The 13,160-nt window shown below is 45.7% G+C and overlaps 1 protein-coding gene across 2 annotated transcripts in view; it reads right to left on the bottom strand.

Annotated features, from left to right (window-relative positions):
* The window catches only part of LOC143782058 (uncharacterized), a 28,142-nt gene extending 15,348 nt beyond the window's left edge, over nt 1-12,794 (bottom strand). Inside the window, exon 1 of one of the 2 annotated variants that reach the window (XM_077269170.1) lies at nt 12,545-12,794. In XM_077269170.1, the coding sequence (XP_077125285.1) occupies nt 12,545-12,611 (67 nt within the window). In that variant the 5' untranslated portion in view covers nt 12,612-12,794. The remainder of the gene's footprint in view (nt 1-12,544) is intronic. The other variant, XM_077269162.1, reaches the window with a different exon arrangement.
* Between the last annotated feature and the right edge of the window lie 366 nt (nt 12,795-13,160).

The raw sequence follows: 13,160 nt of genomic DNA, 5'->3' as shown, positions 1-13,160 counted from the left end.
AAAACACCCATATAAAAGTACCCATCTGGAATCACCGCATCTGCAACGACCCGACCTATAAAACGGTCACACTTGTTAACCCCTTTAGTGAACACCCAAAAAAAAAAAAAAACAAGGCAAAACACAATCCTTTATCATCATACTGCCGAACAAAAAGTGAAATAAAACACAATCAAAAAGACGAACATTAATAATCATGGTACTGCTGAAAACGTCATCTTGTCCCGCAAAAAACGAGCCGCCATACAGCTCCATCAGCAGAAAAAAATAAAGTTATAACTCTCTGAACAAAGCGATGCAAAAATAAATTGTTTTGTCTATAAAATTGTTTTTATTGTGTAAAAGCGCCAAAACATTATATATATATATATATATATATATATATATATATATATATATATATATATATATATATATATATATATATATATATATATAGTATCGCTGTAATCGTACTGACCCGAAGAATAAAGCTTCCTTATCAATTTTACCACACACAAATGGCATAGGGCCACGAACCGGGTCGCAGCCACCGTGACGTCAAGTACCGGACCCGGTACTGAGTACCCCGCTGCCCTGGCGGGCAACTCAACTTGGTGTCACAAGCAGGATGTATCCGGGAGCGAACTGCTGGGGGCGAGCTGCTGAGGAAACATCGTATAACCGCCTAATTTATAGGTGCATGTCTCCAGAAGCGCGGGCTGGGCATAATGTACTGGACACTACAATGGCAGCTTGGAATTTTCACTTGGCAACATTCATTGCTGCTTGTTTCCGGAAAATACCCATGGAGTCAAAATCATCACTACACCTGTAGATAAATTCCCTAAGGGGTATAGTTTCCAAAATGGAGTCACTTGAGGGGGAATTCTGCTCTTCTAGGAATTAGGGTCTCTGTATATTGAGTCCGCAAACTGTTCTAGGGAAATCTGCGCTCCAGGAGGCAAATAGCGCTCCTTTCCTCCTGAGTCTCTCCATATGGATAAGTAACACTGTACAGCCACATATGGGGTATTGCCACGTTCAGTAAAAATTGTGGGACAAATTTTGGTGCCATTTTTACCCACTTCTTGCTTAAAAATGTAAAATCTTTGGCTAAAACTAAATTTTGGTGGTAAAAATGTAGTTATTTTGTCTTCACTGCCCAATGTTATAAAATTTTATGATACACCCGTGGTGTCAATATGATCACTGCACCCCTAGATGAATTCACTGAGAGGTGTAGTTTGTAAAATGGGGTCCCTTATGGGGGGTTCTGCTGTTATAGCACCTTATGGGCTTTCCTTGTGGGTCACAGCACCTGCAAACCATAATAGTAAAATCTGGCGCTCCTCGCCTTCTGAGATTTGCACTGTGTATGAAAAATATTTCCCGATTACATGTAGGGTATTGGCGCACGCAGGAAAAACTGGACTTCAGTCTGTTGTAAAATATCCTATTAGCCCTTAGAAGAAATAAAAACTTGGGGCTAAAACAACATTTTAGTGGTAAAAACACCAAGGTTACTTACTGGTAGCCGGTTTTTCCAGAACCCATGACGGCACACCTGATAGAGGGGATCCGCCCAGTCAGGACAGGAAACCCTACTGAAAATAAAAGAGCGGTACCTCTGTCGCTTCAGTTGGTTTTCAGAGCATGAGAGGCCCCCCTGGTTAGTACACATGGCAATCCAACACCACATTATATTAACTAAACACACTCAAAACAATAGTGCACACCGAAAGGGTGATAAAGGGGGGGAATATACGGGTGCCGTCATGGGTTCCGGAAAAACCGGCTACCAGTAAGTAACCTTGGTGTTTTCCCTTCCCCCATGACGGCACACCTGAGAGACTTTTGTAGAATGAAACCTTAGGGAGGGACCACCGCTTGTAGCACCCTTCTACCAAAGGTTAGGTCAGCAGAGGAAGAAAGATCTAGCCGGTAGTGCTTGAAAAAAGTTTAGCGTGAGGACCAGGTAGCGGCCTTGCAAATTTGATCAATTGATACCTCAGCCTTTTCTGCCCAGGAGGTAGCCATGGCTCTGGTGGAGTGAGCCTTGATGCCTTCGGGAACCGGAGTGCCACCCGCAGAGTAGGATAAACTAATGGCCTCCCTAATCCATCTAGCAATAGTACTTTTAGCTACCCCGCACCCTCTTTTGCTACCCTGAAAGGCTATGAATAGGGTTTGGTCTTTCCTCCACTGACTAGTCATAGATATGTATCGTAACATAGATCTTCTCACATCTAACATGTGGAACTTTTGTTCCCCTGGATTTTTAGGATTACTACAGAATGATGGTAAAGTAATCTCTTGACTCCTATGGAACTTTTCAACCACCTTGGGGAGATAAGCCGGGTCTGGTCTTAGAACAATCCTGTCATCAAAAACCTGAGTATAAGGAGGGCATATTGACAGGGCCTGTAAATCACTTACCCTACGTGCCGATGTTAAAGCTACTAGTAAAACTGTTTTAAGGGTAAGTAACTTAGGTGATAACTCCTGCAAGGGCTCAAAAGGCTGTTTAGTTAGGGCTTCTAAGACTAAATTTAGATCCCAAGGAGGGATTTTTGGGATAACGACCGGCCGAGATCTACTACAAGATTTTATGAATCGTGAAACCCATCTATTTGAGGCAAGATTACAGTTATATAGGGCCCCAAGGCTGAAACCTGAACTTTAAGGGTGCTGGTTGCTAAACCAAGATGTAATCCTGCTTGCAGAAATTCTAGGATAGGACCTACTGGAGCCACCTCCCCCAATGGTTCAGCCAGGAAGTCAAGAAATTTTTTCCATGTCCTACCATAGATCCTAGAGGTTATGGGTTTTCTGCTTTTCAACAGGGTGGAGATTAACCCTGGTGAGAATCCTTGGCGACTTAGTAACGCCCTCTCAAATTCCAGGCTGCGAGATGGAAGCCCTTCACCTGAGAGTGGGTCACTGGGCCCTGGGTTAGCAGGTCCGGGACCTCTGGCAGAATCCATGGGTCTGTTACCGACATCTGCCTTAGGGCCCCTTTCCACTTGCGAGAAAAAAAACGGTCCGTAATCTGGACCGAAAAAATGGATGTAACGTATGCGCATGATTGTCATGCGAGTGTCATGCGAGTGCAATGCGATTTTTAATCGCATAATCCGTTTTTTGTAATCGCATCATCCGTATGACATCCGTATTACTGTCCGATTTGTACGCACCGGTGTCCTTTGAAAAGCCGGCAAATCAGTGCTGTGTACAGTAAAATCACACTGACAGGTTAGAATAGAATAGATATACACATAGAATGTGTGTGTGTGTGTGTGTGTGTGTGTGTGTGTGTGTGTGTGTGTGTGTGTGTGTGTGTGTGTGTGTGTGTGTGTGTTATATATGTCAGTGAGACACCTATATATGTATATTTATATTTAATGCAGCGCTAGATAGCATAAAAGCCGCTAATTCAATTGCCGGCTTTTGCTCTCTCCTTCACAAACCCGACATGATATGAGACATGGTTTACATACAGTAAACCATCTTATATCCCCCTTTTTTTTTGCATATTCCCCACTACTAATGTTAGTAGTGTGTATGTGCAAAGTTTGGCCGCTATAGCTGCTAAAATAAAGGGTTAAATGGCGGAAAAAATTGGCGTGGGCTCCCGCGCAATTTTCTCCGCCAGAGTGGTAAAGCCAGTGACTGATGGCAGATATTAATAGCCTAGAGAGGGTCCATGGTTACTGCCCCCCCTGGCTACAAACATCTGCCCCCAGCCACCCCAGAAAAGGCACATCTGGAAGATGCGCCTACTCTGGCACTTGGCCTCTCTTCCCACTCCCGTGTAGCGGTGGGATATGGGGTAATGAAGGGTTAATGTCACCTTGCTATTGTAAGGTCACATTAAGCCAGATTAATAATGGAGAGGCGTCAATTATGACACCTATCCATTATTAATCCAATAGTACGAAATGGTTAATAAAACACACACACATTATTATAAAGTCCTTTAATGAAATAAAGACACAGGTTGTTGTAATATTTTATTATTCTCTTAATCCAGCTGAAGACCATCGTTCTGTAACAAAGTAAAAATAAAAAATAAACAATATCTCATACCTTCCATCGTTCCGTCAGTCCCACGAAGTAAATCCGTCTGAAGGGGTTAAATCATTTTACACCCAGGAGCTTTGCTAATGCAATTGTGCTCCTGTGTATAAAAACCCCGGCGAATGAATGAAATGCAGGGTGACCTGGAGTTACCTTGAGTTGCGGTGAGGCGCCCTCTGCTGGATGTCCTCATGAACTGGAGCCTGGGAAAAGTTCCCACGCTCGAGTTCATATGAGGACATCCAGCAGAGGGCGCCTCACCGCGACTGAAGGTAACTATAGGTCATTGACCTACATTACCTTCATTCCCCAGGGTTTACAGGCACAAGCACAGCTGCATTATAGCAGAGCTCCTGCCTGTAAAATATTTTAACCCCTTCAGATGGATTTACATCGTGGGACGTTACAGATCATTGGAAGGTATGTATATTGTTGGTTTATTATTTTTAATTTGTTACAGAACGATGGTCTTCAGGTGGATTGAGAGAGCAATAAAATATTACAACAACCTGTGTGTTTATTTCATTAAAATACTTTGTAATAATGTGTGTGTGTTTTATTAACCATTTAATACAATTGGATTAATAATGGATAGGTGTCATAATTGACGCCTCTCCATTATTAATCTGGCTTAATGTCACCTTACAATAGCAAGGTGACACTAACCCTTCATTACCCCATATCCCACCGCTACACGAGAGTGGGAAGAGAGTGGCCAAGTGCCAGAATAGGCGCATCTTCCAGATGTGCCTTTTCTGGGGTGGCTGGGGGCAGATGTTTGTAGCCAGGGGGGGGCCAATAACCATGGACCCTCTCTAAGCTATTAATATCTGCCCTCAGTCACTGGCTTTACCACTCTGGCGGAGAAAATTGCGCGGGAGCCCACGCCATTTTTTTCCGCGATTTAACCCTTTAATTTCATAGCTAGAGACCCCAAATTTGACACACAGACACTTCTTACATTAGTGAAGAGGAATATGTAATAAAAGAAGGGATATGAGATGGTTTACTGTATGTAAACCATGTCTCATATCCTGTCAGGTTTCTGAAGGAGATAGCAAAAGCCGGCAATTGAATTAGCGGCTTTTATGCTATCTAGCGCTGCATTAAATATAAATATACATATATAGGTGTCTCACTGACATATATATATGTATATATACCTATTCTATGTGTATATATATCTACTCTATTCTAACCTGTCAGTGTGATTTTACTGTACACCGCGCTGAATTACCGGCTTTTCAAAGGACACCGGTGCGTAAAAATCGGACAGAAATCGCATGGTGCGAGTGCTGTGCGATTTTTTTCTCGCACCCATTGACTTGCATTGGCGAGTCTCGTCCGAGAATCGCAGCAATACGCAGCATGCTGCGATTTTTCTCTCAGCCGACCCAGATTTTTCTCAATCTGATTTCGGCTGAGAAAAAAAATCGCAAATGAAAAGACACCTATTGAATAACATTGGTCCGAGTGCAATCCGATTTTTTATCGGATTGCACTCGTCCGTTTTCCTCGCAAGTGGAAAGGGGCCCTTAGAAGGGAGAACCATGGTCTCCTTGGCCAAAATGGAGCTATGAAGATGATTTTTGCCTGATCCTCTCTGATCTTCCGGATCACAGCTGGAATCATTACTATCGGGGGGGAATGCGTAGGCCAGAGAGAACTTCCAGGGTATCAGTAGGGCATCTACTGCGAAGGGATGTTCTCTTGGATTCAAAGAGCAGAACTTTCTGACTTTTCTGTTGTGAGAGTTGGCAAACAAGTCTATTTCTGGTGTGCCCCAGGCTTGGACTATTGGTTGAAATATCTGGGGGTTTAGGGACCATTCCCCCTGCCTTAAGCCTCTGCGACTCAGGAAGTCCGCTTGAGTGTTCTCTATGCCTTTGATGTGCAGCGTCGACAGAGATGACAGGTGTTGTTCTGCTAGTTGAAAGAGTAGATTTGATGCTTCCATGAGGCCTTTGGACCTCGCCCCCCCCTGATGATTGACATACGCCACCACTGCTCGATTGTCCGTCAGGATTCAAGTATGGCGACCTCGGAGTAAAGGAAGAAAATGTCTTAGGGCTTTCTCCACTGCCCATAGCTCTTTTTCGTTTGACCCATAGTTTTTTTCTCGTATGGACCAGGTTCCTTGTACAGAGTGAGACCTCAGGTGAGCCCCCCCAACCTGTACCGCTTGCGTCGGTCGTGATGATGTCTTTGACCGGATTTTGCCACCGGACCCCCATTGTCAGGTGGTCTTTCACCGTCCACCAAACTAGGGAATCCCTTACGCCCAGAGAGAGACATAGATTTCCTTCTAAATGCCCTCTTAACAGTCTTTGAGCTGAGAGAACTTCCCACTGTAGCTGTCTTAGGTGGAATTGTGCCCATCCTACCGCCGGAATACATGATGTTAACGAGCCTAGTAGGGACATCGACTTTCTCAGAGTCATTGTTGGCTGACGTATTGCTGTACTGGTCAGGTTTATTATCTTGTCTACTTTGTTTTCTGGAAGGAGGCAGAGCTGACGTTCGGAGTCCAGTATTAACCCCAGGAAGGACTGTAATTTTACTGGGAGCAGTCTTGACTTGGGGATATTTATTAGCCAACCCAGCTCCATTAGAGTTGATGTTACCACTGATACTTGATGAGTGCAGTGGGACTCTGACCTCCCTATTACAAGGAAATCATCCAGATATGGGACAATGACTACATCCTGGGACCGGAGCTATGACATTACTTCGACCATTACTTTGGTGAAAACCCTGGGGGCTGTAGACAGGCGAACGGAAGGGCTGTGTATTGATAATGCTTTACCTGATTCTGAATATAGAAAGCTACTCTCAAGTATTTCTGATATTCCTGATGTATTGGTATATGGTAATATGCATCTTTCAAGTCTATTACTGCCATGAAGCAGTGTTGAAAGAGAAGTTTTATGGTCGTGTTTATAGACTCCATCTTGAAAGAGTAGTTCTCTATAGATTGGTTGAGCTTCCTTAGATTTATAATAGTTCTCCAAGAACCATCCGGTTTTTGGATTAAGAAGAGGGGGGAGTAAAACCCGTCTCCTTCCTCCTGAACCGGGACCTCCTGAAGAACCTTTTTGTGGATAAGTCCCAAGACCTCGGTTTCTAGGGCAGGTTGTTCCTGCTGGAACTTTCTTCGGGGAGTTATTATAAAGTTTCGTCTGGGTGGACAGATGAATTTTATTTTTAGGCCGTCTTTGATAATATTTATGACCCAGGTACTGGGGGAGATATTTACCCAGGCCGGAAAGAAGAGGGAGAGTCTTCCTCCCACTTCTGGCGTAATGTCATTGGGGGGATTTTTTTGCTGATGTAGAGGGCCCTTTAAACATATAGCCCGATCCTCTCTTATCCTTAAAGTCCCAGTTTTTTCTCTCCCCTGGGGGGCGACCTCTATTAGATCTTCTCCTCCGAAAAAAAGGTTTTTTAGAATCTTTAGGGATATTGGGAAAAACTTTATTTTTATCTCCTGCATGTTCCAGGATCTCTTCAAGTTTTTTCCCCAAAGAGAAGTTGGCCGTCACATGGAATGGAGCACAGCTTGTGTTTAGATGGCAAATCCCCCGGACAACCTTTGAGCCAAAGGGCTCTTCTTGCTGCATTAGACAAGCCAGCTGCTCTGGCCGTTAAGGTACCGTCACACTAGGCGATATCGCCAGCGATCCGTGACGTTGCAGCGACCTGGATAGCGATATCGCTGTATTTGACACGCAGCAGCGATCTGGATCCCGCTGTGAAATTGCTGGTCGCTGCTAGAAGGTCTGCACTATATTTGGTCGCTAGGTCGCCGTGTATCGCCGTGTTTGACAGCAAAAGCAAGGATACCAGCGATATTTTACACTGGTAACCAGGGTAAACATCGGGTTACTAAGCGCAGGGCCGCGCTTAGTAACCCGATGTTTACCCTGGTTACCAGCGTAAAAGTTAAAAAAACAAACAGCACATACTCACCAGCGCGTCCCCCAGCCTCTGCTTCCTGACACTGACTGAGCGCCGGCCCTAAACTGAAAGTGAAAGCACAGCGGTGACGTCACCGCGGTGCTGTAGGGCCGGAGCTCAGTCAGTGTCAGGAAGCAGAGGCTGGGGGACGCGCTGGTGAGTATGTACTGTTTGTTTTTTTAACTTTTACGCTGGTAACCAGGGTAAACATCGGGTAACTAAGCGCGGCCCTGCGCTTAGCAACCCGATGCTTACCCTGGTTACCCGGGGACCTCGGCATCGTTGGTCGCTGGAGAGCCGTCTGTGTGACAGCTCTCCAGCGACCAAACAGCGACGCTGCAGCGATCGGCATCGCTGTCGCTATCGCTGCAGCGTCGCTTAATGTGACGGTACCTTTAGTCTTGCGGAATCCGCAGAAGAGTCTGATAAAAAGGCTGCTGCTCCTTGCACTAAAGATATATTTGCAAGGATGTCCGTTCTGGGTACTTTGTCCTTTAGCTGATCCTCTATCTGCTGTAGCCAGACCATTAGAGCACGGGCCGTACATGTTCCAGCAATTGCTGGCTTCAGGCCCCCCGCTGAGGCTTCCCAGATATGTCTCAGAAAACCATCTGCTTTTTTATCAAGCGGGTCTTTAAGAACACCCGAGTCTAATGGAAGGGATGATCTTTTTAAACATTTGGCTACTGCTCCGTCAATTTTTGGGATCTTTTCCCAGGGTTCAGAGTCTTTATCCTCAAAGGGATATCTCCTTTTGGATGAAGAGGGCAAAGAACCCATTTTTTCAGGTTTTTTCCACTCTTTCTCAATTAATGCTTTTATTTTCGCATTAACCGGAAACGTGCGTTTCCTCCTTTCTTCTAAGCCACCAAACATGACATCTTCTAGTGACCTAGGTGTCTTCTCCTCTTTAAGACCCATTGCAGATCTAACTGCTTTGACTAATTTGTCTACGTCCTCAGTTGGAAAACATGGACGACCTCCTGAATCACTGTCCGAGGAGGAATCTGAAGACTGGACAGAGGCCGAGGAGGTAGAGGGAGACCGGGATGTTTTATGACTCCCCTGTCTCTGAGAGGCATCTGACTCTGTAGACACCTTACGGCTTCTCCTTCTCGGTTCGTTAAGGGCCAATTTCAAGGAGTCTTATTTCAGCCTGTATTATGGCTTTAAGGCTAGTGGAGAAATTAGGGGTCTCTTCTTGTATAGTTTTACTAATGCAGTTAGCACAGAGATCCTTCTGCCACTGAACTGCAAGCGGGTCTTTACAAAGGGCACACTCTGGGTTCTTTGTTTTACCGCTAGCCTTCCTGGACCCCTAGTGATCAAAACAGAAAAAAATGGACCCTGTTACCATAAGGGTTACATTCACGTAGATCACTCACCACCAACGACAATCAAGGGTACCGATATTGGAGGCTGGACAGATGCACGTGAAGCGTCCCTCCTGGACGCCCACGAATCTTGCCAGACAGAACGACCGCTGTTCCTACCACTTGAGCGGCTGCTCCTGGTATGCTGGTGGCTCGGCAAGGCATCTGGTGAGAGCTCCTGCTGCTGTGAAGGCGGCTGCTGCTGCTGCTCCTGTTGTCCCACTTCCATGGTGAAGTTTTGGACATGAGCGCGTCTTCTGTGGTCCAGCACCCTTTTATGGGGGTGGTGACCACTGCACTCCCCGCCTCCTCCGGTGCCCAATAGTGGCCCCTCCCCCTCTCTGCCATGCCGCCGGAGTCCCCTTCCACCGGCCGGCGTTTCTTCATGGGCGCCGCCATCTTGGATCCGGCGCCCGCCCCTGACGTCACACGGGCACGCCCATTCCCAGAGTGCCTTGCGCGTGACGTCAGACGAGCGACCTGGAAGCGGCCGCCGCACCTGGATGCCGGCAGAGAGGGGAGGGCGGCGTGGCAGCCATGGAAGGAACCCGGTCCTCCAACCATGCTGCGCAAACGCCCGCTCGGACACAGCGACCCGGAGGACCTGCGGACGGCGCATCCAGGACCCGAACTCCGACGCACAGGCGCTGCCTGTTCTTCCACGCCGGGACGGGACCTGGGTAAGTGGAATCACCGCCGTGTTCAGCACAAGGGTCCCTGTCAGGACAGGAAACCCAACTGAAGCGACAGAGAGGTACCGCCCTTTTATTTTCAGTAGGGTTTCCTGTCCTGACTGGGCGGATCCCCTCTCTCAGGTGTGCCGTCATGGGGGAAGGGAAAATGTAATTTATCCTTTCTTCACCGCTCAATGGTATAAAATTCTGTGAGGCACATGTGGTGTCAATATGATCACTGCACCACTAGATGAATTCATTGGGGAGTGTAGTTTGTATAACGAGTTCACACATAGGGGGTTTCTGTTGTTCTGGCACCTCAGGGGCTCTGCCAATGTGACATGGCTCCCTCAAACCTTTCCAGCAAATTCTGAACTCCAATATGGCGCCTTTTCACGTCTGAGCTTTACACTGTGCCTTAAAAGGAGTATTCCCCTACATATGGGGTATCGGCGTACACAGGATAAATTGCACCATACAATTTGTAGTCCAATTTCTCTGGTTACCCTTATGAAAATGCAAAATTTGAGGCCAAAATAACATTTTTGTGGGGAAAATGTGATATTTTTATTTTCACTGCTCAAGGTTATAAACTTCTGTGAAGCACCTGGGGGTTCAAGGTGCTCATCACACATCTAGATCAGTTTCCTGATGAGTCTAGTTTCCAAAATGGGGTCACTTGTGGGGGATTCTCACTGTTTAGGCACATCAGGGGCTCCCCAAATGGGACATGACGTCCGCTAATGATTCCAGGAAATTTTACATTCAAAAAGTCAAATGTCGCTCCTTCCCTTCCGAGCTCTGCTGTGCGCCCAAACAGTATTCTCCCTCATATTGGGTATCGGCGTACTCAGGAGAAATTACACTACAAATTGTATGGAGCAATTTCTCCTGTTACCCTTATGAAAATGCAGTATTTTGTGCTAAAAACGTATTTGTGTTGAAAATTAGATTCTTTTTTTTTTAATTTTACGGCTCAACATTATAAACTTCTGTGAAGCACCTGAGGGTTTAAGGTGCTCACCACATATCTAGGTCAGTTCCCTGAGGGGTGTAGTTTCCAAAATGGGGTCACTTGTGGGGGGTTTCCACTGTTTAGGCACATCAGAGGCTCTCCAAACGTAACACGGCATCCACCAATTGTTCCAGCAAATTTTGCATTCAAAAAGTCAAATGGCGCTCCTTCCCTTTCGAGCTCTGCCGTACACCCAAACAGTGGTTTTACCCCACATATGGGGTATCGGCATGCTCAGGAGAAATTACACAACAAATTGTGGTGTCCACTTTTTCTTTTACCCTTGTCAAAATACAAAAATTTGGATATGAAGTAAATTTTTTTGTGAAAAAAAGTAAAAAAAAAAAAAAATTCCTGTGAATCACCTGAAGGGTTAATAAACGTCTTTAATGTGGTTTTGAGCACCTTGAGGGGTGCAGTTTTTAGAATAGTGTCACTTGATTATCTTGTATCAAATAGACCCCTCAAAGTGACTTCAAATGTGATGTGGTCCCTAAAAAAATGGTGTTGTAAAAGTGAGAAATCACTGGTCAACTTTTAACCCTTATAACTTCCTAAAAAAATATATATTTGTTCCAAAATTGTGCTGATGTAGAAAGTAGACATGTGGGAAGTGTTAATTAAGTACTTTCTGCGATAGGTCTCTCTGACTTAAGGGCATAAAAATTTAAAAGTTGTAAAATTGTGACATTTTTGCTAAATTTCCGTTTGTTTTTTTTCATAAATAAAAGCGTCATATCAAAGAAATTTTCCCACCACCATGAATATGTCATGAAACACAATATGTCATGAAAAACTCTCAGAATCACCGGGATCCATACAAGTGTTCCAGAGTTATGACCTAATAAAAGGGAGTGTTTTTTTGGTGCTTTTTTTTTTTACCACCCATTTAATTTAATAGGTGAAAAACGCTGAAAGAAGCGAGGTCCAAAAAACACACGCAAAACAAAATACTGATGAAATTAAAACCAAGCTGTGTGCCGGTGATTTCTGAAATCTCAGTCTTCGCTGGTACTGTAAATCGCAGCTGAAAATTTGCATTTAAAAAAAAAAAAAAAAAAAAAAAAAAAAAAATTGCAGCAAAAGCGTTTATATCCTCACTATTGTTAAGAGCCCTGCTTGCTGTCAGGAAATGCTAGATGGTAAAGTGAAGCCCTTAGCCTGCACAGCTGAGGGTTTGTGACAATGTGTCCAGCCCAGGCGATGGTCGGAGCTCAGCAGCCTCTAGACCTGGGGTTCAGTTTCTGGGGTTTCCATTCACTGACAGCAAGGGGGGGGGGGGGGCGCACCCACTGACCGGCTGCGAGGGGGGGGGCACACACCCACCGTCCGGCTGCGGGGGGCACACCCACTAACATGGATGATATCGCCAGGGTCCGACTACAACCCACCGAGAAGCATCAGACTGCACAGAGCACGGTTGCTGCAGGAAGAACCTGCGGTAATAGCCCCTCCGCCCGCAATACCTTCCCCGGCTGTCGCCGGCCTCCTGTTCCCTGCTCCCCGGCCTCGCTGGCGTCTCCGGTGCGGCATCTTCCGCCCTGTGCGATTCCTCTCACTGACAACTTCATCCGCAAACTAAGCGCTGGAAGAAACGCGCGGGGAGGCGTGGCTTTAGTGACATCACAATCCGCGCAGCGCTGCGAGTGGGCGGGGCTTCTCGGCAGCCTTACGCGCCGTGACGTCATAGAACTTTCATCTATTGAACGACGCCGAGCATTATTTAATAATTTAGCTTTTCTTAAAGGGTTAGGCCCGCCATAGTATGGGAGTTGTATATGACTACAGCAGGTATGGTCTACCTATAAAGAGGAGATGTAGAAGTTTACACATTGCAATAAGTCCCTTTAAGAGGGGAAAGAATGAGTACACGTAGGAAAAGAGGTGCAGAATTTTCTGCACAAAATCCGCATCTTCTGGCAGAATCCGCAGCCGCGGATTTGCAGCGGTTTTTATGCAGAATTGAAGCGGATTATTAACATGGAGGGGTGCAGAAACGCTGCAGATCCGCACAAAAGAAGTGACCTGCACTTCTTTGAAATCCGCAGCAATTCCGCACTGATTTTTCCGCACCATCTGCAC

This window comes from Ranitomeya variabilis, chromosome 1 (genome assembly GCF_051348905.1).
Source record: "Ranitomeya variabilis isolate aRanVar5 chromosome 1, aRanVar5.hap1, whole genome shotgun sequence".
Lineage (NCBI taxonomy): Eukaryota > Metazoa > Chordata > Amphibia > Anura > Dendrobatidae > Ranitomeya > Ranitomeya variabilis.
The sequence above is the reverse complement of the archived record's forward strand: the minus strand, read 5'-3'. Positions and strand labels throughout refer to the sequence as shown.